Below are 26,852 nucleotides of genomic sequence, written 5' to 3'. Positions count from 1 at the left end.
CATCTGATTATACTGTAAGACATTAATTGTATTTCATTTGGCGTTCAGCTGGTTTCTGAAATATGATTTCTGATTATCCATTTTATGTGACTGCATTACGGCACACACTTACCTAATCAGCTCCAGAAATACCAAGGTGCCATATCCTCGGCACCATACATTCCAGTGATTCATTGACTCCATTAATACTCAGCAGCAGACAGAGAAATAATAAAACAATATGGCATGTAAATCCCTCTGGCTCACAGCATATTTTGCCTGTGTCTCTGTAAACACACAGTACTCTGTGTCATTTTGCAGGGATGTTCCTACGTTTATTCCTCCTCAGAAGCATAACAATATTTTGAATGGCAGATTTATTGACTGCCACTGTCACACAAAATGATTGCAGGCTCATAGCATGCTGCTGCATATTCCCCACCCTCACTTTCCTGTCTTCGTTGACTGACGGTTTTTAAAAATCAAAGGATATATCCTGTCAGCCTCTGTCTGTTTCTGTGTGAGTGTTTTTCCCACTGCCTCCATTGCAAGGTTTTATTCGCATTTTCAAAAGATGTTTTCTTGGTTTTTAAACACAAACTGACACAGTTTCCCCCCCACTTCTACATTCAGTATCAAACACTCACTATTTTTGTCTAGTGGTCTCACCGGACTGCCACATTCATGAGCAGACAGAGATATCAAAGTGAAAAATCTTTGCCCTGGCTGGATCAGAGATTGATTGTTTGATCTTTTGTATGGATTCAGAGCTGGATAAAGGTGTCATCTTGACATCAGGCTCCCGAAGGAGGACCAAAAAAACGGTATTTGTGGGAATGTTGTCACTGTATTAATCACATTGTATACCTGCAGGCAATAACCGAGCGTCCCAGAAGAGCTGATATCACCTGTGTTGATCTCTAGTGAGTGACAGAAGCTAATGTGTTCTTTTGCACAAAAAACAGCTTACGGTTGGCCCTAAACACTGTGTGTCGTTAGGTTTGGATCATCTTTCCTTCACGCACAATCCTTTTATCAGCATATGGCAGACTGGTCTGGCTTGTGCCAAGTCTGCCAGTTTTGCCAGCGGTTCCATCATTTGTGCCAAACTCTCCCTAAGAACCCAATTTAAACATGCAACTGCTCATCTGTACTAGTCCTCTGTTTGAGTTCTACTTCTTTGTCTCTCAGTGCATAGCTCATGGGGATGCACTTATCTTTTCATCTGTTTTTTTTGAGCTCATAAACCAAAAAAGCCCCCCAATCAATGCTCAGTTTTTCTTCACCTCCCACTTTTTCTGACTGATTTCCTGTCTGTCTCACCCCAGCACTCCTTCACAGATCTTCTGCCATTTTTCTGTGCCATTGCCTTCCTCCACCCCCTCCATTACTAAGCCGCTATGCTTTAGCGCTTCTCCCGTAGGTGATGAAAATACCCAGGATTCTCTGGTTGCTAGTGAACTCCTTTGGGCAAATGTGATAACTTTCACCATCACTCAGTTCATCAGCAGGATGTGGTTTAAACTCAGGCAATTTGAAGCAAATCGGATCAGCTTTTACAAAACACAAACACTGAGATGCTACATTATTCATGATATTTTTTCTTCCCTCCCTTTATTTAATATTTAATACGTTCAAGCCCCAGCGTCCACAACATCGGGCATGTTGGTAGTGGTTTCTGCTGTGAGAGAGGCTCTGTTATTTTTTAGAATGAGTTAAATCCCACATCACTAATTTCTGAAACAGATTTAAAACTACCTGCCTAACACAATGTGGATTTTATTGCATTTTGCTGAAGCAAACAAATGCTCAGTGCACAGGGATGTCAGAGTCCCTTTATAAATTATACATATTTCCCATTATTTGTTTGCTTTTGGCTCACACCTATATTTTCTGATCTTCTTCCTTTTGTTGTGTTGGTGATGGGTGAGCACTGTTTTATGTGAATATGATGCATCTTATACGGTCACAGTCAATTGGGGATTTTTTCCATTTCATACTTGTCATGTCAAACTAAAGGTTTTTGTGAAACGTACGTCTGGTTCTGTGATGTACGATTGCAATATCCCTGTCCTGGCGGCTCAAGAGAAATCTGTTAATGGGGACACGCCATCTCTGGCAAATGGGGAAATGAAAAGGTACTGTATCTAATGATGGTGCTTTTACAAGTCAGTCCTTGAAAAGAGGCAGTACAGATGTGCTGAAGGTCATTCATCTGGGCTAATATAATATGTCTATATAAAAGACCTCATTTCACTTATTAAGGAATTTACTGATATTATATTATTATTTGCACACATCCTATGAATTATTTGCATTTTTCCTCATTTGCAGGTTGCATTGTTAAGGCTGTGATTGACCAGGTCAGTATCACAAAACTACGTATGGTGGACTGTGCTCTCACCAAGACAGATCCAAAGACCCATTTACAAAACAAGAAAATCATGCAAAAATAGCTAAACTATTTTATGCACAATATTTTGGTTCCATAGCCTTCATCGTGCAAACACCAGATAAAGCCTGATGAAGAAGCTGATGATGAAGTTCATTTACCAAAACATTGTAGTATGTAAACTTATTTTGATATTTTTGCAAGTAAAGATTTTCTTGTTTTGTAAATGGAATTATTACAGTAAAGTAGCATTGTGCCTCACCTTTCCCTCATAAAAAAGTCATTGAATTGTTCATTCCACCTATTTTAAAGACAGCAGTTCATTAAGAGTTATTTTATTGAATAATAAAATCTATTTGTTCATCTAAAAGTTTTAATCAGCAGGAAAAATTGTTTTACCGTAGATTCATTCATTCATTCAAAGCCATATTAGACTATATAAATGCTACTGTTTGTTGAACATTTACGCGAATGGCACTCGCGAGAGCGTAAACAGCAGCCTCAGAGAAATGTAAAGAAATGTACCTCCTGGGACGTATTTGGTGCTCTCCAGAAATGTATATAGAAGTACATAATTAAAATGAGCTTGGGTTGGAAACATAAAAAAAAACTTGGAGTATGTAAGTATATAACCCTCGAGTTTCTTTTTTTGCAGTAAAAAAAGATATTTAGAAGATTGTTTAAATGTAAGCTATATGCACAATAGGCTTATTCTGAAAACGTAGCCCTATATAGATTTCTGGAGATTGCAAATTATGTAACCAGAGCTACATTTGGCTGCATTTCATCTTTAAAACAAATTCTGCAGGGCGTTATGACACCGTTATTTTTCTCGCTCACCAGCTGACCGCTTACCTCCGTTTGGACGGCTGTCCCGCTGTTACCAGTTTGTCCAGTAGCTCCAAGTGAATGTCAGTGGACTTGTGATGCAGAGCAGAGTTGACTGTGACAACAGGGTTAGAGTCCAGCAGAAAACGGTTCCGGAAAGCGAGTAAAGCTAAAACAAAAGCCACAAAATAAAACAAACTAGTAAATAACAGGGCGAGAATGTGGTAAAATCTGAAAACATGGTAATTATTAGGGGGCTTTTATTTTCTGGATTGCTTTGTAAACACTGTGTGCGGTTGGGTTCAGGAAAGTGGGTGGTCAATGCTTTTTAAAACACTATTGGTTGTTTTTAGGGAAGGAGGAGGGTGGGGGTATCAGTTGGTTGGTCAGTCAGTAAACCAGTCAGTTGACAGTGACCTCTGGTGGAGCAGGTGCAAATGCCTCTTGCGAGAGAAATTTGACATCTGAAAAAGACTACAGAGCAACCTCATGTGGATTTGCGAAAACAAAAACTGCAAAAAAACGTAGCTCCTGGGACGTATTTGCTCTCTCCAGGAAAGTATATAGGGGTACGCAATCAGAATGAGCCTGGGTTGGCTATATAAGTCCATGGCTACCGGTTACCAATATATTTCAAAATATCTTCATTTGTGCTCAACAGAAGAAGGAAACTTCGGTTTGGATCAAGTAAAGGCTGAGTAAACAATAACAGAATTTTCTTTTTGTGGGGGTGTTGCTAAATACAGTTTCAGAACCTGAAACTTTTTGATCTTGTACTGTTTCCACCTCCAGAGGCAGTCTGTTATTCAGATATTTCACTCCATCTATCTGAGTTACTGTAAGTGCAATTGACTAAGTCAAGTTAAAAATTAAATCTGTGTGATTGGTTAAAACATTCACGATTCTCATGAATAAAAGAATAAACTTGTTCACAGATTTATTGAAAAAGCTTGTTTTAAGAAAAGTAATTTATATGTATGGAAATGTATAATATTACCTTATTATTTGGTGCAAAGCAGTGATTTCCTAGAATCAAAATACTATGATAGCACACAGATATCATAGCGATTTAATATACTTAAGATTTGAACAACCAAACTTTTATAGCCACCTAGCAAACAACCCAGACCTCCATAGAAGCCACATAAAACCCCTACAACACTGCAGCCAATATAACTGCAGTTTAGTTTTGCACAGCTCACAGTTTATTCTGAAAATATACAAATTTAGATTAATATCAGAGCAGTCAAATGTGCAATCAGTGACAGCTGCAAAAGGAGCCTTGCTGTTATTTGGCTGAGAAAGTGATGGCACCCTATCTACCCCAGACACACACACACACACACACACACACATTAGTCCAACATTCTGCCAGAGGACACGGAGAAGATGGGGGCTTCCATCTTCAAGTCGATGGTTTGCCAAGCACATGGTATTGATTTATGAAAATGTCTCCTCCGAATCTTCCTCCCCCACCGTCTCGTGGGGTTGTCTGCGGTTGGGATCTTTTGTGCGTGCGTTTAACACTGTCACATACCCTGACCGTGGTTCTGTCCTGCCAGTGTGTGAAATTGTGTGTGTTGAGGGATTGTGGGATTTGCCTGCCTGCCTCTCTGATTAATGATAAGTCACCTTGCATTCTGTCAGCCATCTGTAATTGTCTTTTGACACCTGATGGCACATCTGAATGGATTCTGCTTCAATTTCTTTGTCCTGTTTTCCCCCAGCCTCTTTTTTTAAATTCATTTTTACAAATCACCTTAAATAGCACACAGTTGCAGTCATTAAAATATGTAGATCGTATCCTGTCACACTCTTTTAGCTTGAATCCAAATTTGAAAAGGAAATTAAAAAGGATAAATGTGCTAAACAATGAGGCTTGATTGAAAGATTCTTGCTTTAATTATTTAATTCATGAGTCGTCTTTGTCTGGATTTTCTCTGGCTTGGCTTTGAGTGTGTAAATCTGCGGTATTGTGCTGGGTTTGTTAAACGCTGATCAGACAAGCTGAACGGAGGGGGTGGAGTGAGTTGAGGTCCTGTTATTGGCCTGATTTACCCACATTCCCCCGGGTGTCGTCTACTACCACATCCTCTCGAAAAACAAACACAGTCCGTCTGTCCGCCCCTCTGTTTAAACATTTCCAATGTCATCAGCATGGCTAGTGTGAATGTGCAGTTGTCCTTAACCCTCCAGATGACCGTAAACACAGCTTGAACAGCTCTGACTTTTACTTGGGCAAAAATGATTTTCTCAGTCAGTATTTTTGTTTTGTTTTTCAGTACTAATATCTAAACATTTTAAGGTAACACTTTAGATTAGGTCACGATTCACAGTATTAACAAACTATTAACTAACACTGCTAACTTAATAAACTACTAATTAGCTGTTTAGTTAGTAAGGTAGAAGTTGGTTTTAGGTTTTGGGTAGTATTAAGGATGTAGAATAAGATAATACTTTATAACTACTAATGAACAGTTAATAATAGGCAGCTAATAAGCCAATAGTTAATAGAATGGGGCACAGCAAGTGTTTTTCAGGCAATTATAAACTTAATGTGACTATTTTCAATTTCATAATGTTTCTTTTCCAGCATCGATATTGTGATGTCATTAAAACACATTTACTTAAATAGGCTGAAGCATTCATTCAGTTGTTCAAGTGTAAAACAAGACTGTGTAACCACTAGTGCCATCAGCAATTAAGCTGTAACATAATTGAAAGTACTGGAGGAAAATAAGCTGTCATATTTTAAAGACATGGCAGGGGTAAATTGAATTTAGTGCAGTGCTTCTTGTTTGGTCTGAGACCCACTTCATATGGTATATCTATCAGGCAGTGAAGATCACTGATTTTTAAAGAAGTCAGACCTAAATCGTGACGATTTTATAATGGAAAGACAGTTCACCGGAAGCCCAGGAGCTGGCTGACTGAAAATTAAAAGTCTATGTGCATTAAACCCCATTTTGACGTAAACTAAAGTGTTACCCATTTTTAAATTGACAATATTAATATTTGAATTTTTGTTTACTGAAAATTGAGAACCATAATCACCTTAATTAATTTTCTGCAAATCAATCAATCAATCATAAGATACAATAAGTTCTTGCTAGCCGCCTGAAATAAATTATATAATTTCTTCCAAATTTCTAATCTAAATGTTGTCATTTAAAGCTTTTTTTCAGAAAAAAATTTATCAAAAAATGTTTTTTTTGTATGTATACATATATATACATTTTATATATATATATATATATATATATATATATATATATATATATATATATATATATATATATATATATATATATATATATATATATATAAATACACACATTAATTTGTTGCAATTTAAATTTAAAATTTAAAAGCGTTATTCAACCAAATATTGCTTTATTGAAGTGTATGAGTGTTACCCTGTTTCCCAGAACAACACATACATTTTGAAAAATAATAATAATTTAGAGAAATTTCCAAGAGGTCTCTTAAGCTGTGTATAACAACATTTTAAATATTTGCTATTAAATGCACATGGATTTAATGTTCATTCAGATTAAAATGTAATCTTGAGACATTTTCACCCCATTGAACAGAAACACCTTTGTACATCTGTGTAGTCTGATTAAAACAATAGCTTATGTAACAAGTAATTTTGTTATTATGTAATATGTAAATTGATTTCGACATTAAAATTGCAAATCATCATGATCTCATTACATCCAACTAAAAAATCATCTGCTTATTTCGGTCGACCTAAGAAAAGAAAAGTGCAGTTAAGGCAAAATCCAGAGTGTTTAAAATGTTAAAAATGTTGAATAAATAAACCAAATTTGGAGTCAGCATTATAAAAGATTTGAAATTCACCCTCCAGCTTCCAATTAGCAAACCTAATTGCCAGTATGTGATGTACAATGCATCATATTGAATAATAACAGTAAGTTTTTTTCTGAATTGCAATGTTTGCCTTTCAGACTGAATGACAGGTATGTTGTTAGAAATGAGACGAGTGTACATTATGTCCGTCACATCGGTTTGGTGATGCAGGAGCTCTAAGAGCAGATTTTGCTGAGTAGGACTGTGGAGTCTTGCTGTTTCTTCACTCCTCTGCATTAGTCATACAGTATCGTTGTGTAATGGGTTCAGTCACAGTAGCAAAGCAACTCAAACGCAACATCTTCCTTGAGGTCAGTTTTAGCACACAGCCCTGGACTGCATATCATGTACAGATACTCGCCCACACTGCATCGATTTATTTATTTAATTTTTATTGTATTTCACACTAAATTTAACACTGAATACAGTATAATGCAGGATTGAGCCATTCCCTTGTGAGTGACAGTCCAGATCACCAAATGCAGCATTCCCATTCAACAGATTCTCAGTGCATGCCAACCCAGAAAATGTGAAAAAGGACAACTCTGTAACTTTGTTTTGGTAAATCTTTTTTCTGTAAACATGTAAAAAAAAATCATCCATTCATCCAGCAGTCAGATTTTGCTCTTCTTCATACTTTTGAAGGGGATCTTATTATATATTATCGCTGCTTGTAATCTACACGTTTCCAGCCACAGCACCACTGGAGCAGTAGCCACACTGTAAATAATACTGAATTACACACAATCGATTTCTGTTGGGATAACATGAAGGAATTAAGTTAACTTGTTCATTCTTACAAATTTAAATGGATTGAACATAAAACAATTAAGTTGTCCCTCCCCCAAAAAATAAGAATTGTTATTTTTTTAGCTCATTTTAAGCTGTTTGAACAAACAGCAAATGTAATTTTTTTGAGTGAATTTTTGTTTACTATTGAGAGTGTTTTGAATCGTGTTAAATCTCAAGTAAAAAAAACTAGTGCTGTGTCTCAGTTTGCATACTTGTACTATGTCCTAAAAGTATGTACTTTTTTGTGAAGGAAAAATATATACTTTTGCGTGTGTAACAAAAGAAAACATAGAATATCGCAAATGGCACACTATGCACTCATGCACTATGTACTTATGCACTTACACACTCAATAGTATATATATATATATATATATATATATATATATATATATATATATATATATATATATATATATATATATATATATATATATATATATATATATATATACTGTATTTAGTGTCATCCCAAATGGAGCACTAATGTTTTTTTACTAAGTAGAAATTCAAACCGTTTCCCTGATGACGTTTGACGGTGGCCAAATAGTGAAGTAAATAACCGAAGCACCAAAAAAAAAACAAAAAAAAAACAAAACCGAAGCACCAAATAATACCTGCCATGAATATAACCGCATTCACCAACAGGAGGCGGTATAATCACTCTCGTAGGAGAATACTGCTTTCACAATCCAAAATAAATAAAGTAATCCAACATGAGCGCCCAAACGTGAGAAAAGTGGCCGCTGAGTGCGTGAAGTGTCCAACATTACACACTCTATATTACCAGTTGAATAAGTGCATCATCTGGGTGATTAAAGTGCACTAATTCTTTTTAGAGTTTTTAGTGTGAAAGCACTACTTGCACTCTTCATATTTATATAGAATAGTGCATAAGTATGCGATTTGGGACGCACCTTAGGAGTTATCTTCTAGAAAACAAATTAGCTCAGTTGTTAAGAATAGTTGCTATCAGCTGAGGATCATCTCCAGACTTTCCTTTCAAGATCTGGATAAAGTTCTTTATGCTTTTATCACACCTCGCCTAGACTATTGTAATTCCATGTAGATTGGTCTCCCTCAATCTTCATTGGCACGGTTGCAGTTGATTCAAAATGCAGCAGCTAGACTTTTAACAGTCACCAAAAAACATGCTCAAATTTCCCCAGTTTTGGGATGCCTTCATTGGCTTACTGTTAATTTTAGAAATCAGTGAATGGGCAAGCACCTTCTTATATTATATAACTTATTGACATACATTCAATTCCTTAGTCCCTTAGGTTGACAAGGGACTCTGTCACGTCTTTATCTGAAAAGAGATAGAGCCTTTACAGTTGCTGCTCCATGTTTGTGGAACCAGCTGCCACTGAACATTACAAGTGCTTCTTCTCTCTAAGTCCAGACTTAGACACATTTTTATTATATTGCCTTCCCAGGCTTTTAATCTTTATTGTGAATTGTTATCATCAAACCATTATTCTTATTATTACTTTTATTGTTATTTTGCTCTATTTTAGAATGTGTGTTTTGGTTATGTTCAGCACTTTGGTCAGTGCTAACTGTGCTTTATAAATAAACTTTACTTACGCTTTAAAAAATTATGTCTGAAAAATTGTTGCAAACAATTTATATGTGTTGAATTTAAACAAACAAATTAAATTTAGTAATGTTCAACTTAATTTGTTTGTTTCAATTCAGCCCAAATAAATCTTTACAACCACTTAACCTAAAAAAAGGAATCATCTTTGAAATTTTTTTTCAGTCTACTTATGGTGAGCTAGTTAAAAATTAATTCAAATATGTGATGAATCAAGTCTATTGGAATGTTAAATGAATTGTGATATATGTTTTGAACAGCTGGGATGTTGCGTATACAGCAAACTCGTAAATGTGTGCAATAGTGGCAAACAACAACAATGCTGTTATTCTCACCATCAGCTCCATTCTTATTCAAATCAGTGCCGGACCATAGAAGCAAAATGTCTGGTGCACATTGTCACATAAGCAGTACGACTTACAACTTGTCATGTTCTTTGTTTACTGTCATTGATTAAATACAAATGAACTCTCTTGTAAAAACCGGCAGAGATGAAATGGTTGCATAAAGATGCAGATCGCTCCACACTATTAACTCGGCCAGTTTTTATCAATTCAGTCGTGTATTAAATCAAAGTACTAAAAAGTGCAAAGCTGACTTCTTTCTTTCTTTCTTTCTTTCTTTCTTTCTTTCTTTCTTTCTTTCTTTCTTTCTTTCTTTCTTTCTTTCTTTCTTTCATTCACACTCTCTCTTTGTCTCTTTCTAATGAGCATTTTACAAGTTTGTACATCAAATATAAATAAAACAATGCTCTTATTTTATTTAATGCAAATAAGATACTCATGGCATTATTTAATGCAACTAATTAAAGGGAGCTTGTTCATTTCTAAACTGCCTCAAACTAATATTGTTAAAAAAAAAAAAAAAGCATAAAAATATCCTATTGTGAGATCAGTATTGTGTATCGTATCAAATCTCAAGCTGAGTGAATCTTTGCATTTGCAGATTTCCACAGACTTTTAGCCCATTGAGTCATATTCATTTACTTGTGTAAATGTATGTAAAATTATATTTATTCAGTTTTATATAAATTTCAGTGATTAATATGAAAATGTTTATATAATTTTTTTTACAATACAGTTATATTTTCATATAACTTTATTGTAACAGTAATATTTTCTGTCTTTTAGTAGATACATTATACGAGATACTTGCTTTGGTTACCAAATAAGTGGGTCCAGTTGGATTTGCATTGTAAACATTAAATATAAGTTAAAAGGAATATTTTTTTTGTTTCATATATTAAATTTTTAGTTATGATAGTCCCAAAATCATTCCGCATAAATCTGCAGACTTTTTACAAAATTCTTTGCAGAATTAGCAAAAGATGTCGGCAGATTTTGTCTGGCCCTAGTTATAATGTAGGCACCAAACATTCAGCAGTTGATGCACTAATGAACATAGGAGTCTGCGTATCTTCTGACATCTGAGCTACTGAGGATATTGTGGTTGAATTTCATTTTTGAAGGAACTCTATACCTCTGGACCGACACAGTTTCAATTTATACTAGAACTTTTATGTTAAGCTGCTTTGAGACAATCTACATTGTAAAAGTGCTATAGAATCAAAGATGAATTGAATTAAACTGAAACATAGCAAAGAGTTTCTAGAAATATTAGGGTAATATATATTTTACACTAGACTGTTTCACCAAAAAGGAAAATGGCATTGGAAATGACGTTTTTGGAAAACACATGAAGTTGAACCACTTGTTTTTATGGCATATTTGCCAGACATAAGGCTCCTTTCACTTCTTCCTATTTGAGTCGATGTAAAGTGGATTCAGCATATGGTGGGGATTTTTACTGAGTCCTGGGCCACTCAAACAGCTCCCCAGAGGTCCATTATCATCTATTATTAACGTCTAAGGCAAGGCTTACACCCTCACAAATGTACTTTGGGTGCCACAGATCAGATTATATGTATTATTAGAGAGTCCAGCTACTGTACCGTAAGTGCCATACATGAGCAGATGTGTTATATATGGCTCCATGGTTTAGTGTATCTCTACCAGGGGGATTCTCATTCACAAATAAACAAGATAAACAGTGCTATGTTTAAACTTGAGGAGGAACTGAAATAATATTATGTTGCTGGTTGCTAAAAATACACATCTTTATTCTGTTATAGCTGTTATTAAAAAGATTTGATCTGATTTGAAACATTTTGTGAATCATTTTTCTGAAACATCATATCAAATGGCATGTTTGTTTATTAGGTTACATTTTTCAAATAGTGGCCAGAAAAGTATAAATGTAGTAAAGGTAATGATGAAAGGAAGTACAAAACATGTTGCAAAAATTAATTGATACATTGATATTTTGTCTTAAAAATGTTAATTGCATTATTATTCATTGCATTGTTAAAATGTTAAAATGATTTAAATGCAGTCAGAAATTATAATTGTGTACAGAAGATGCAAGTAAAAAAAAGAGTAATAATTTAGCAAGTAATGAAGCAGACATTACAGAAATATGTTGGTTTTTGTCATATATGAAATGTAAAATTTTTTTTTTTTTCATGAAATCTTTATTTTACTGTGAAATAGCATAAATATTTGAAAGAGATTATTCAATGTTGCGTTTCTATTATCAAAACATTTTATTTAGTACATTTTAAGCATATCTCTCTATACTGTACACTGTAAAAAGTGATTAGTTACTTAAAGCGAGTAAACCAATTGCCTTAAAAGCAACAAGTTGACATTACAAAAAAAATGTAAGTTAACCCATTGTAACTTGGAACTGTTAAGTTGACTTAATTTTTATAATTATGTTTTCAAATAATTACTGTAATTATTACAATATTAAATGTTTGGTGCTTCATTAAGTAAAATCTACAATTATAGCCTATAGAAGACACACTGGAGTCTGGAAGAGCAGATTTATTTTACTGTATGCCATTTTGCTAGATACAGAAAAGCTGGGGAAAAATAAATATAATAAAGGTCTATTGGAAAAAAAAAATTAGTTTGTTTTAAAAAAGTAAGTACTATTAGCATAATTATAAAAGTTAAGTCACCCTAACAGTTCCAAGTTACAATGACTTGCATTATTTTTGTAAAGTCAACTTGTTGCTTTTAAGGCTTTTAAGGTTTACTTGCTTTAAGTAACAAATCTTTTTTACAGTGTGAAATATGCAGGGTTCCACACAATTTACTCATGTTGTCCCAACACAAATCGTTTACATATCTTCATTCTTTTTACAAATTGAAGTAGATTGAACACAAAACAATTAGTTGTCCCAAAAAACTTTTATGAATTGCATTTCAACTCATTTTAAATGAGTCATTTGAACAAGGAGCAAAAGTAATTTTTTGAGTGTATATATTGCACATTACTCTAAAATAACATTTAAATTTAGTCAAAAGAATGTCTGCAATATTGTTAAAAGTAATATAACTGTTAACAGAATTTTTTAAAAGTTTAGGTCCACTGCAAATAAAAAAAAAAAAAAGCAGTAAAGTAAAACAAAGATTATTGAAATATGTTTTTGACATTTATCGGTCATTTATAATATTAACCATACTGAGTAAACTTTTTTTCTTGTTAGATATACAGTTGAAGTCAGAATTATTAGCCCCCCTGTTTATTTTTTATTAGCCCTCCTGTTTAACACATTTTAAACATAATAGTTTTAATAACTCATTACTTAATAACTGATTTCTTTTATCTTTGCCATGATGACAGTAAATAATGTTTGACTCGATATTTTTCAAGACACTTCTATAAAGCTTAACGTGACATTTAAAGGCTTAACTAGGATAATTAGGTTAACTAGGCAGGTTAGGGTAATTAGGTGAGTTATTGTATAATGATGGTTTGTTCTGTAGACTATCAAAAAATATATAGCTTAAAGGGGCTAAGAATTTTGACCTTAAAATGGTTTTTAAAAAATTTTGAACTGCTTTTATTCTAGCCGAAATAAAACAAATAAGACTTTCTCAAGAAGAAAAAATATTATTAGGCACATTGTGAAAAATTCCTTGCTCTGTTATAAATCGTTTGGGAAATATTTAAAAAAGGGGGAAAAAAAAAGCAAAGGGGGCTGTTAATTCTGACTTCAACTGTATAGTTTAGACCAGTGTTTCTCAACCACGTTCCTGGAGGACCACCAACATGTTTTGGATGTCTCTTTTGTCTGTCACACCCATTACAGCTCATTCAAGCTCTGCTAATAAGCTAATGATCTGAATCAGGTATGCTTAGTTAAGGAGACATGGAAAATGTGATGAACGTGGTTGAGAAACACTGGTTTGGACCATTTTTCTGTAAAATAGCATTTAAATTTGTGTAAAAAAGTAATAGTAACTGAAGCAAAAATTGCGGAAATGTAGATTTTGCTTGTCTTTCATCTAAAACTTTAATTTAGCCAAAACATTTTCCCCTGTAAATCATTATTTTAGCTTATTTTACTATTACATTTAGATTTCGCTGATTTCACCTGACAATAATGTTCAAAATGATACATTTTTTTTATGAGTAATTCTGCCAATTGTGACTTTTATTTACAATTATTTATTAAATGTACACTTTTTCCATTGAATTTTGCTTTTCTCTTGTCTCTATCACTCAAAAAAAGATTTTTGCTGCTCGTTCAAACGACTAATTCAAAATTAAATGAAGCATCACAATTCTTGAGGTTTTTTTTGGGATAACTTAATTGTTTTATGTTCAATCCACTTACGTTTGTAAAAACAATTAAGTTAAATTAATTGGTTTGTGTTGGGACAGCGTGAAGGAATTTTTTTCAAAGTGTTCTATGTGTCTCAACACAGTATTATATTCATCATCCTATTGTAATATTTGAATTAATTAACAACATTAATCTTGCTCTTACACTCAAACTCTTTGTCTCCTCTCGCTGTGTGTCTCAGGTTTGGCGTGGTACTCTGGCCAGAAGGCGTTACCGCCGCATGCGTGCCGCGCTCATCATCATCCGGGCATACAGACGATACAAGGTGAAGTCGTACATCCGCGAGGTCATCCGGCGCTTCAAAAATGTCCGTGACATGAAGGACCATGGCAAACATGTGAAGTGGCCCACACCACCTAAAGTCTTGCGCAAGTTTGAGGAGGCGCTAAGGAGCATCTATAACAGGTGGGCATCTGTGATGGTGGTGATGTGACTCATGGAACAGTCATATATGATGAGTCCAGATGTGCTCAGTGTAAATGTAATAATGGAAATGTCTCTGACTCAATGCAACACTTTCAAGGCTTTATCATTTTTAGACAAGGAAATATTTTTTTTTCTATAGGCTTTTGTGTTTCCTTGGTGTTTAAGCACAGAAAGGCTGTCTTGCGTTTCACTAGGCTGTTGTGCCTGGAGCACATATTGATCTTTGGATCAAAGTCTTGTTGGAGATCTGTTCACAAGAGCCTTAACACTGCTCTGACCTCGAGAAAACAATGGAGAAAAACAACTTGTTAAAAAGTCCAAATAATATAACTGTTTGATTTTTAATGACACGGAATAAAAATAATATGTTATATTGTTAGCAACTTGAGTGAGAAATCTCACTGAGATTAACTAAAATTACTTATAAACTTTTTCTCTGTGTTTTGTTGTTTTTGGATTGATGTAGAGAAATATCCCAATTTGGGCTATAAAAATAATAATGTTAAACATCTTTATTTTTTATTTGGAAGAAATGACATCTGTACAGTTTGTGGAATTAAATAACAAAATTTTATATAATATATATTTTAGACAATACAATGTTTTAACTTCAGCAAAATAGTAGACATTTGGTGGTATAACCCTGATTTTCAATCACAATAAATGAAACTTTTTATATTTTTAATATTTTTCACTTTGAAACAAAAAATCCACATGACAAGGTTCTTATTTGAAATTTTATTTGGTTTAATCATTTTTATTAATGCTTACTTGCATATTATGTAATCATTATTATCCTCCTCCTGAACCTGCAAATATGTTCATGCACAGGGTGATTGAAAAAGAATACCACAACTTTGAAAATCGAGAACTCTGCAAAGAAGAAAAGGAGAGCTAAGGTCTTTCTGTCGTCAATTTAAGGAAGCTCTGAAGTTTTGAAAAACTTTAAGTACTCTTCACACTGATTAGTTACCCAAGGTTCCATCATGTTTCTTTGAATAAATACAGATTTTCAAAGTTGTGGGATTCTTTTTGAATCACCCTGTATTACATTTATTTAAGTAGTACTTTATCAATTATTCATTTTTTTTCTTATTTACACACATACAGAAATTATACAGAAAACAATGTTTGAATTTGAATCTCATACCTTCCATGTTCAGTCAAAAATGATTAATTATCTGTGCATAATTTAAATTAAGTGTCAAATTAATTTACTCAAGTATGTTTCACTGTAATTTCTTCATATTTTGGCACCAACTTAATTTATTTTCTATTAATTTATAAATTTTCCTTTGGGTTAGTCTCTGTATTTATCAGGGGTCACCACAGTGGAATGAACCGCCAACTTATCCAGCATATGTTTTACGCAGCGGTTGCCCTTCCGGCCAACCAGTACTGAGAAACACCCATACAATCTCCCATTCCCACACGTACACTCTGGCCAATTTACCTTATTCAATTCACCTGTACCGTATGTCTTTGGACTGTGGGGGTAACTGGACCACCCGGAGGAAACCCACACAAACACAGGGAGAAAATGCAAACTCCACACAGAAATGCCAACTGACCAAGCTGGGGCTCAAACCAGCGACCTTCTTGCTGTGAGGTGGCATTGCTAACCACTGTGCCACCTATTTATGTTTTATTTACTTGCTAAACAGTATATAATAATTATCGCTCACTGAGTAATGATCAATATATGGAATTTTCATAGCAACATTTATATTATACTGCATCAATTGCTGTATAAAATTGTTTTTATACATGTATTTGTATTCATATCTAGATGGTGGGCCTGGACACTGATTAAACCCCTTTCTCCAGAGGAGACTGTGCAAATCAGGGCCAAAGTGGCCACATTGGAGTGTCTGAAGGGCCAGAGAGCAGATCTCGGACTGCAGAGAGCCTGGGAAGGAAACTACCTGGTTAGTATTTTAAAAAACATGCAACGTATTTGATACTAACATCAGGTTTAAAATAAATTTGAATGCATGTTTAACAAGGTTTTTTTGTCCTGTTAGAAAAAGGATAGTCCTGGGACAGCGTCTTCTTTTACTCTGGTGTCCAGTGATCTGCAGAGGAAAGATAAGTTCATGAGGGTCCTCTTCTCCTGCAATGTCCGCAAAGTATGTTCTTCATTGTAATCAGACAGTTAGCATAGCAGAAGTGGCATTGTTAATGTTAACCTCTACAATATTATCATCTCAACAGATCAATCGCTTCAATAAAGCAGAAGACCGAGCTCTGCTCATCACTGATCGCCATCTCTACAAAATGGATCCCCTAAAGCAATACAAGCCCATGAAGAGCATCCCACTCTATAATGTAAATATCAGCCCTATTCTTGCTTACTTATTCAAAGCTGGCTTTCACACTGCAGCTTAACATGCCTGTGAGTTATGTTTGTGATTTAAAACAATTTGGTGATCAAAGAGGATGGGCAATCACATCTTCAATTTTAGGAAAATGACAATGGACAGTTCAAACTGTACGATATTATTTTCTTCAAAGTTAAAATCTAACCGGATTGTGTTTACATCCTTCTTGATTTTGTTAATCCTTAAACCCAAAGCATTTCATCCTGTGTGCTGAATTTATGGTAGAACATCTTGTCTTTCAATTTACAGTTTACATAACATACAGTAGCTTGGGTCAAGCCTTTGTTTAAAGGATTACAGCTTTAAATGGATTTGGATTTGGAATTTTGTCCATGAGGTATTTATTTACTAATTTATTTGTATCGAATGCATTTTTTTTTTTTGCTTCTAAAGGAATAGTTCACCCTAAAATAAAAATATACTCACTATTTATAGTTTCTTTCTTCTGCTGAATACAAAATACTCCTAAACAAAGAAGATATTTCAAAGAAAACTAAAAACCTGTAACCACTGACTTCCATAGTATTTGTTTTTCCTTCTATAGTAAGAAAAACAAATACTATGGGAGTCAGTGGTTACAGGTTTCCTGTTGTCGTCCAAATATCTTCATTTTGTGTTTAACAGAAGAAAGAAACTTATAAAGGTTTGGAACAAGTGTCGAGTGAGTAAATGATGACAGAATTTTCATTTTGGGGGGGGGACTACTTCTTTAATATAACACACCCCTCAATTTTGTTTCTGTACATGTTTTGTTTTTAAAATCGCAGCTCAGATCATGAGGGCAAAACTAATATTTTGGTAGAAATCATGATGCATTGCTTTTAAGGTTTTAATTATAGACAAGTTGTGACTGCAAGTTAGTTGGGGACTAGTTTGTTTGAAGTTTGTTTGGTGACTAGTTTGTTTGAAGAGGATTGTATAATGCTTAACATTATCTTGAATGTGCACTAGTCCATATCTGTGTTAAAATAATGCAAACGAATGCCAATGAAATAGCACATACTACATAAAATCCAACAGATGAATAAACATCACCATATATTAAAGGAATCATACACTCATTGGCTAAATTCTTCATCAGTTAAACTGGCTGAAAGTGACTCAAATCACTTTCATTGAGATATCGTTTGCATATGTATAGCGAAATGTCACTCGACTGCTTTGTTTGGATTTTAGCAACTATAACATTGAATTTTTTATCAGTTCGTGGTGAGATTTGTTATATTTTACGTAATTAATCAAACTAAATTAACACACACTATAGTAGTGAGAGCAAAATAATAGAATTAACACGTTCAATTATACACTCTCAGAAATAAAGGTACGCGATCTGTCACTGGGGGGGGGGGGGGGGGGTGGTACCTTTTTGAAAGGTACAAATTTGTACCTAAAAGGTCCAGATTAATATCTCAAGTGTACATATTAGTACCTAAGAGTACAAAAGTATCCCGCCTTAAATTTTTAGGTATACTTATATATACTTATTAATATAAGCTAATATATACTTTTAAGGTACCAATATGGACCATTCAAGTACAAACGTGTACCTTTTGAAAAGGTACCACCCCAGTGACAGCTTGCGTACCTTTATTTCTGAAAGTGTAGTATAAATCCATCAGCACTCTCTTTTTTTCATCTCACACAAACATCAAAGGATTTTTTAATGCTTTGTTTATGGTTCAGATAAGAAATTGCTTCACGCTGATAAATTATTTATAGCACTATGATTGCTGGAAAGGAGCAGTTAACATCTCTTGATTAGCAGAAGGTCACTGCCCGGATGAACCTGTCCTGCCCCTCACATATATTTATTTCTCCAGCAACAGAGAATCGCACCAGTCAGAGGAAATGGGAAAAAAAATAATTTATGTGGCACCTCACACCTCAAAGACAAAAGGACATCATGGTCGATCATTGCATTATTAAATGCTTGGGCTGGAAGCATGTCCTAGAAAACTACAGAGATATTATCCCAAAAAATAAATAAATAAACACCACGTTAATCCCCCCCCCCCAAAAAAAAAAACAATCCACTCTGCTGCTCCTCCTCCTCCTGCATCCATTTCCCTCTCCGCTGTTGTCATGCCAACATCCCAGGGGATGGGGTTGTCATGGTGACGGAGATCAGCTGATGTCTAGTATCGTTCCGGCATGTGCACAGATTTGCCTCCTCTGTGTGCTCCTTCTGCTCAGGCTTGTGTGTGTGTCTTCGCACTTCTGTGGTGTTTCTTTGTTTTCATCTTCTCTCTCCTGTTGCAGGCTCTTTATATTCTCGAATGCTTTTTGTAGTCCTCATTTGTAGTCATTTATGAGTCATTTACCTCACCATGACGATTTGAAATGATAATAAAATCAGTATAGAGAGGAGAAAAGAAGATTTACACCCTATAGCACACAGAAATACACTGCATGAAATCCATATTTGACAAAGAGTAGGAGATGTAATGTACTATATTTGGTTGTAAATCCATGTTTCTATAAGCATTATGGGGAAACACTCTTAAAGTGCACTTATTATGATCTTTTCATTAATATGTGAATGAAAAAAGTCTGTAAAAAAAAAAACAAGGAATCAATTCTGTATTATTAAAGCAAGTCGTCAGGAATTCCAGTTATATTTACAATAATATTTTCCTCATTGGCAGAATTGGGTTTTCTGAAGCACTTGCATGTACATACAAACACATTTATGAAATGATAGTTCTAGGATCTTTTATTACTATGAAATTATTCTGCAACTTTCTGCTTACTGTGAAATGCTTTCTACTCATGTTGTGCATGTGATGGAGGTCTTGGTTGATCAACTAGTTCATCAATGTCACATCATTGGACACTGACTTCAACTGATGTAGTAAAATCAATGCAGTCCTTACTGTATGGAATATTTACGATCCCTAATGGAAGGAAAGGTTTTGTCAAATACAGTTGAAGTATTTTTTATTTTTTTATTTTATTTTATTTTATTTTAAATAATTAGACATTTAAAATCTTAATTCTTTCTCAAATATTTTCCAAGTGGTGTTTAATGGAGAGAAGATTTTTTTTCAACTCACTTTTAAAAATAATAGTTTTAATAGCTGATTTCTAAAAACTAGTTTCATTTGTCTTTCATGACAGTACATAATATTACTACTAGTTTTACTAGTACTAGCAAAACTAGGTTTATAACGTTAACTAGGCAAGTAGGACAGCATATTTTGTTCTGCTAAGCTAATAAAAAAAAAAATAGAAAATACTGTAAAGAAACTTTTTGAGAAATTAGGGGATATTAAAGGGGTGGTTCAGAGAGCCATTTTTTTAAGGCTAGGTTGTGTTTATAAGATGCAAAGCAATGTGTGTTCATGCTTCATTTGTGGAAAATCACCTTATATTTTCATATATCTTTGATTATATACAGCTACTCAGCTAACATGAAAACGACTATCATATTACCTAGTTCCTCTGAAAGGCCCGCCCTCAAGAGGCTCTGATTGGTCAGCTAGCATAATGTGATTCTCAAATCGGCTCCACGCCACCAGGAAGCTTCACGGCGCTTCAAGCATGCACGCTGTGCAAACAGTCAGTCAGACAAGCTGTTAGCTGCAGAAGTTTGTGCTTTTTCATATATATTCGAAATAAGCATGTGTAAGTAATATGAAACGTTCACGTATCTTTTTCGTTATTTGAGATGTAGAACGCAGGCAAAGCATCCACAGCGAGACATTGTAGCGCTGGTGAAGACTGTGAGTGTTCACAGGAGTTTGACTGATTAATATGAATTAGTAGCTAAATTGTTAGCGGTGCCAAACAGTATTTCCCAATGTTTACATGCTTGTTTATGTCCTCGCTACAACATACCATTAACGCTAGAAACTGTGCATGTAATTGATAAATTTGAACAATTAAAAATACCTAAATGTTGTGGCTCACAATCCACAGCTTCGTCTATTATGGTTGGAACTGCTGTTTCTTTAAGGAATTTTTTGCCGAATACAGCACTGAACTGGAGAAGATTCTGCAAGATGTCCTTTGTCATATATATATATATATATATATATATATATATATATATATATATATATATATATATATATATATATATATATATATATATATATATATATATATATATATATATATATATATATATATATATATATACTTTTTTTATTTTTTTTTCTTAATTCTCTGGAACATAATTAAAATTTAATTGTAAACATTTCTATCTTTGTGTTGTGCACAATAGCAGCATTTGTATGGGATTTTAGTTTTCTCTGCTATAACATTACAGCACCTATGACCACGCCCCCATTGCTACGCATGGTGTGTGCACGTGGTGAATGCGCCTAACCGGAAGCCCTGGGCTTAATTTGTGCACCTCATTTTATTGATCCCACTCCCCATCCACCCTTATCCCCCATCCGCTGTTCACTTTCACTTTCTTCCGCAACTCCCCAACCCTCTTCACTTTCATCCACGACACCCCTCTGCCATCCAACGCCCCCGCCATGAAGGTTATTATTGGAAAACCTTGAACATCCATGAAAACATTTTATCCCTCCAAGTCTGTTTTACAGTGAAAAAAATGGTTCTTTGGATTATGTAAATGTTTTCCACACAAGGAAGAAAATAAAAACCGGAGTGGTCATTAACGTCGTGCCTTTTGTAGCTGTCCTTTAAATATTTACTCATACCGTAAGTGACAAATTGCTCATATCCTGCATGCCATAATGACTGTATTATCATTTGGTCCTAATTTGTTCACACCAGCTGTCACCCTCCCGCACGCATCTTTTCTCTCTTAGTCCATCAGCAAGATCTTTGTAATGGTTCCTTTTTAGCTGATCTTCGGTTTGTGATAAATGAGGGCAAGATAAATGTTACTAACAGTGTGGTGTGAAGTCCTTAGTTTCTTAATCTATTCAGCTAGTGATTTTTGCCAAGGAATACTCATCCGCAGGGGAGTCTGTACACTCAATTTCCCCCTAGCTGTTTTTTACTGTAGTCCAGACTGTGTTCGGTGAACCCTACCCTCTGTCTGGGCGAACAAGAAAGATGAAAGCCAAAGATATTTTACCTTAAGGAAACTGCACAGATTTTTTTAAGTGCTCCATCTGGATAAGAACACTTGTGTACATACACTTGCTGTTGTATTATATCAGATAGGGATGTCTGAATGTCCAGTTTTAGAAATGTAATCTTTTAAATAAAAAATGTAAACAAATTATCAAATGTTTTCAGCACAAGTTTTTGAGCAGCTATGAAGAGTGATCATTTGTCATAGTCAAATGTTTTTTAATTATGTTTTTCAAGGTAATTGTTTATTTTTATTTTACAATTTGTTAGATTACTATGTCATGAATGCAAATCTGAATTATGAACATCAAAGTTTTTATTGCTGTTTTCTACATTTACCAACCTGAGCTAGCCTTGCCATGTCATAAAAAGATTGATGATTCCATTTACAGATCAAGAGCGTCTATAATTTACTGTTTCATTTCTGGGCAAATAACCATTTTACTTGGGGAAGACTATAATCATTTATTGTCATGTCATATACAGAAACGCAAACATCTTCATCATGACACTTCATGTCAACAAATTCAAAAGCTTAATTTGATTAAATTTTGACTGTATTTAAACAAATTAAATGCGTAGAGTAGTTTTCTCTTAGCAAAATTATAAAACAAAGATTTTAGCATAATTTTTAAGTAATAATTGCTCCGCTCATTAATTCATTCATTTTCCTTTGGCTTAGTCCCTTTATTCATCAGGGGTTGCCACAGCAGAATGAACCGCCAACTTTTCCAGCATATGTTTTACACCACAGATGCCCTTCCAGCTGCAACCCAGTACTAGGAAACACCCATATACTTTCGCATTCACATTACGGCCAATTTAGTTTATTCAGTTCACCTATAGCGCATGTCTTTGAACTGTGGGGGAAAACTGGAGCACCCAGAGAAAACCCATGCGAACATGGTGAGAACATGCAAACTCCACACAGAAATGCCAACTTGCTTAGCCAGGACTCGAACCAGTGACCTTCTTGCTGTGAGGCAACAATGCTAACCACTGAGCCACCATGACGCCCAATTGCTTAGTTGTTCATCAATTTTTTCATTTAACAGGAATAAAAGGTAATTTCATGGAAAAAAAATTGGAAACATTTATTTATTCACTTTCCTTTGGCTTAGTTTCTGATTTATCAGAGGTCACCACAGCAGAATGAACAACCAACTTTTCCGGCATATGTTTTACACAGCAGATAATTTCGGGCCCTATCATACACCAGGAGCAATGCCAGAGAACTAGGCACAACGTAAATGTTATGTGCCAGTTTCAGCTCGACGCAAGTATCATTTTGATGTTTTGCACCACGCTGTTTAAATAGCAAATGCATTTGCACTCATATGTGCACCCATAGACTAAAAAGGAGGTGTGTTAAGGCACATTGCTGGTGCGTTGCTATTTTGAGGAACTAAAAAAGACTGCGCAATAGACCAGCTGAGAGCAGGTCTAAAGTCCAGCGCAGAGCACATCAGTTGTGCGCCTCGCTTAAATATCTTTATAAATGAAAAAGAATTAAAGGATTAAAATTTTACGAAAATTATTATTTTCCATAAATATAAGAACCATTACCTCCAAGCCTTCACCTCGGGGTGCTTTTTTCATTTTATTTACAACAACTTGTTTTTTTATGATGTTATTATTATTGTTAGTATTATTTATTATATGCATATTTATATTTGTTTTATTAAGAACAAGCTTAGATTTGTCCACCTGTCAGATTGTGGACCGTATGGGGCATAGGACATGTCTTTAGATATAACTCAGTTTTTTTAACCACTCTTTGTTATTATTGTTCATTTATTCGTTTGCTGGAAATTAGAACTGAATTTAGAAATAGTTTTGAAACAAATCTTTGCGCTTAACAAACGGAATTAATTCCGTTGGCTAATGGATGTCTTCAGTGGAGTGCGTAGAACACTGTTTCCTTATCCAAAAAAGAGTGAATGTGAAAGTAAAGGCTAAATGGATTAGGCTCATTATCCTCTTGCTGCAGATGCTGTTAAACTGTTTTGAAGTGTTCAGTTTTTCCACTTGAAAAGTCCACCATGTAAATAGCAAATGCGCCATGGAGCGACACAACTGACACTTAAAGGGAATGAGACATGACACTCTGATTGGTTTATTCTCAAAACACACCTATAACTCATTAAGAGAAAAAGCTCAACCCTGTTAGACCATGCACCACGGCGCAGAGCGTTTTTTCCCGTCTTTAAAATAGCAAAAGTGGATTCGTACATGCCCTTAATGCTTTTGCGCCCTGCGCTTCAGACTTTGTGCCTGGACTGTTAAAATAGAGCCCTTCATGTTAATTAGAAATGTAGGGAAAAAAAATCCAAAATACTTAAAATTACTATAAATTATAAGTGAAAACAGAAAAACAAAAGCTAGTTTTAAATAGTCATAAACTCTATAATAGTATATGAATTACTAAAACATGAAAATGCAACTGGTCCTGAAGGTCATCTGCTCCATTAGCATGCATCACACCTTGTTGCTAAATAATGAATTGCTGATGCATAATGTTTCCAAAACACGCTAATGAGAACTAGATTATGGCAGTGCTTATTAGCACATGGTGGTCTGCTGCCTCTGTATGTGTGCTGATTTAACTCTCATCACCCTTTCTCTCTCTCTTTCAGGTGACCGGAGTGAGCATTTCCCCTGGGAAGGACCAGCTGGTCGTCTTCCATACCAAAGACAACAGGGACCTGATCGTGTGCCTGCAGGGCATGGTGCCAGCGGGGGACAGCCGCATCGGGGAGCTGGTCGGGACCCTGCTCAGCCACTTTAAAAGGTAACACCAACAGGGGGCGCTCCTGAGTGACATAGCGGGGCATTGTGGGTGGAGCCAGGGCACTTAAGGCGAAGAATGCCAACCATAATAATTCACTCATTCTGCTGTCTGTAATGCCAGTTCAGGGCATTTGAGGACAGAGCAGTCAGCTTAGTTCTGTCAGATTGGTACCCCCTATGGCTTTTTTATGAAAAGTTAGTGTCTTCTAGGTTTAGTAGCTGCATTTAAGCCTACTAGAAGCTGCCGAATACAAAGTGCATGGTGCAGAAAGGAGATAAAATTCAGTATGTTCTGCATGATGTTTGTTAAATTATGCCCTGGTGTGTTGGGCTGAAGGGTTACACTTCCTGAAATCGATGGGCGGTAGGCTTTATAATCGCATTTTTGATGTTTTTGTGTATAGATTGCGAGTCAGAGAAAATGAGATTGACTGTCTGGGGTTTGTGAAGTGCGTCTGTGCTGAGATTAGAGGGAGGTCAAGAGATACGGGTAAGACGAGGGCAGTTTGAATGAATGTTTCTGTGTCATGTTTCAGTGTCATGTTTCCGTGTCTTTTAGCCAAATGAGTCAGGCTGACAGGGCAGATTATGATTTAGAAACACAAACACACAATCATAAAAGTAGTTCCCTAGAAGTACAGTACCCTTTAAAATGAAAATGCAGTGATCCAGTAAGAATCTTTGAAGTTCATATGAATTTTCATTTATTTTAAATATCTATTTTTCTGTTGTAACTTTCCACTTTGGTATTTCTACAATTTAAAATGTTTGCTGGGGTAACGGTCATGTAGTTAAAACCGGATTTTCCAAGGCACAAAGGAAATGTTCGGGTTCAAATCAGCTGAGTTTTGTGAAATAACAGAAATTCACCAGCATGTTCCTCAAGACACTCCTTGGCAATTCTGTCAGTGTGGCATGTCCATCACTGACAGAAAACACAGTGGCCTTGAATAGGTGCACAATGCCACAGTGAAGTTCAGATACCAGACAGCTGTCATGGGGTGTGTTCTGTTGAGAAAATTGGGCCTAACATTTTCCAAGAATACATTGCTCAAAGCAGAAACTGCCATCATAAATTTGGGTTGGCTGAGAGTGTAGTAAGATGCCATGACCTTTGTTTGTACAGAAATTGCCATCAACTGTGCTCGGCCATCCATTGATTTGATGCACCGTAAATGTTGATTTGTCAGATCATCAATGGTCTAAACTCTATGATCTTGGGATGATTGCATGCATTGTTGGCAATTGTATATGTAACATGGGGGCCTGGCTGGGTCATTGACTACACAGGCTTTTACCCAGAATTCTGAGATCATTTGTGCACTGTGACGCATCGCCCTGGTCACCACTGTTGTACCTGCTGGTGATTTGTTGGCCCTTTAGTCACTGTAAACGATGATAAATAACCTGGCCATCCATTCTCAACTTTTAAAACATACCTCAGGGGTATGAATAATTTCAGGCTTGACTGTACATACATATTTGTTAATTTCTTAGCATGTCTAAGAAGAAAAAACGTTCCTCTTATGACTTAAAATAATGCAGTAGCGTAATATATGTAGGTGTTTCATAATCAAATTTATAATTTTTTGGGGGGATTTTTGACAACACTATTTGCAATGTTTATAATTCTTAAAATAATAGATTTTTTTTGTTGCATATACTGTGCATCCGGAAAGTATTCAAAGTGCTTCAACTTTTCCATATATATATTTTTATGTTACAGCCTTATTCCAAAATGGATTAAAATAATTTATTTCCTCAAAATTATACACTCATTACCCCATAATGACAATGTGAAAACTTTTTTTTTATAAATTGTGGCAAATTTATTAAAAATAAAAAACCTGAAAAATCACATGTACATAAGTATTCACAGCCTTTGCTCAATACTTTGTGGATGCACTCACTGTAGGGATGGTATTAGCCTGGTGATGAGCAGCGCCTTTTTTTTTTTTTAACGTAACGCCTGGCATTCACTCCAGAGGGTTCAATTTTAGCCTCATCAGACCAGAGAATTTTGTTTCTTATGGTCTGAGTGTC

At 35.1% G+C, this 26,852-nt stretch overlaps 1 protein-coding gene across 1 annotated transcript in view; it reads left to right on the top strand.

Annotated features, from left to right (window-relative positions):
• Positions 1–26,852, top strand: part of myo1d (myosin 1D) — a 129,204-nt gene that overhangs the window by 66,003 nt on the left and 36,349 nt on the right. Inside the window, exons 18-22 of the mRNA XM_056469283.1 lie at positions 14,339–14,562; positions 16,373–16,511; positions 16,608–16,712; positions 16,798–16,911; positions 24,656–24,810. Coding sequence (XP_056325258.1) covers positions 14,339–14,562; positions 16,373–16,511; positions 16,608–16,712; positions 16,798–16,911; positions 24,656–24,810 — 737 coding nt within the window. The remainder of the gene's footprint in view (positions 1–14,338; positions 14,563–16,372; positions 16,512–16,607; positions 16,713–16,797; positions 16,912–24,655; positions 24,811–26,852) is intronic.

The sequence above is a fragment of the Danio aesculapii genome, chromosome 12 (assembly GCF_903798145.1).
Source record: "Danio aesculapii chromosome 12, fDanAes4.1, whole genome shotgun sequence".
In the NCBI taxonomy this organism is placed as follows: Eukaryota; Metazoa; Chordata; class Actinopteri; order Cypriniformes; family Danionidae; genus Danio; species Danio aesculapii.
Note: the sequence above shows the minus strand (reverse complement) of the source record. Positions and strands in the feature narration are given on the sequence as shown.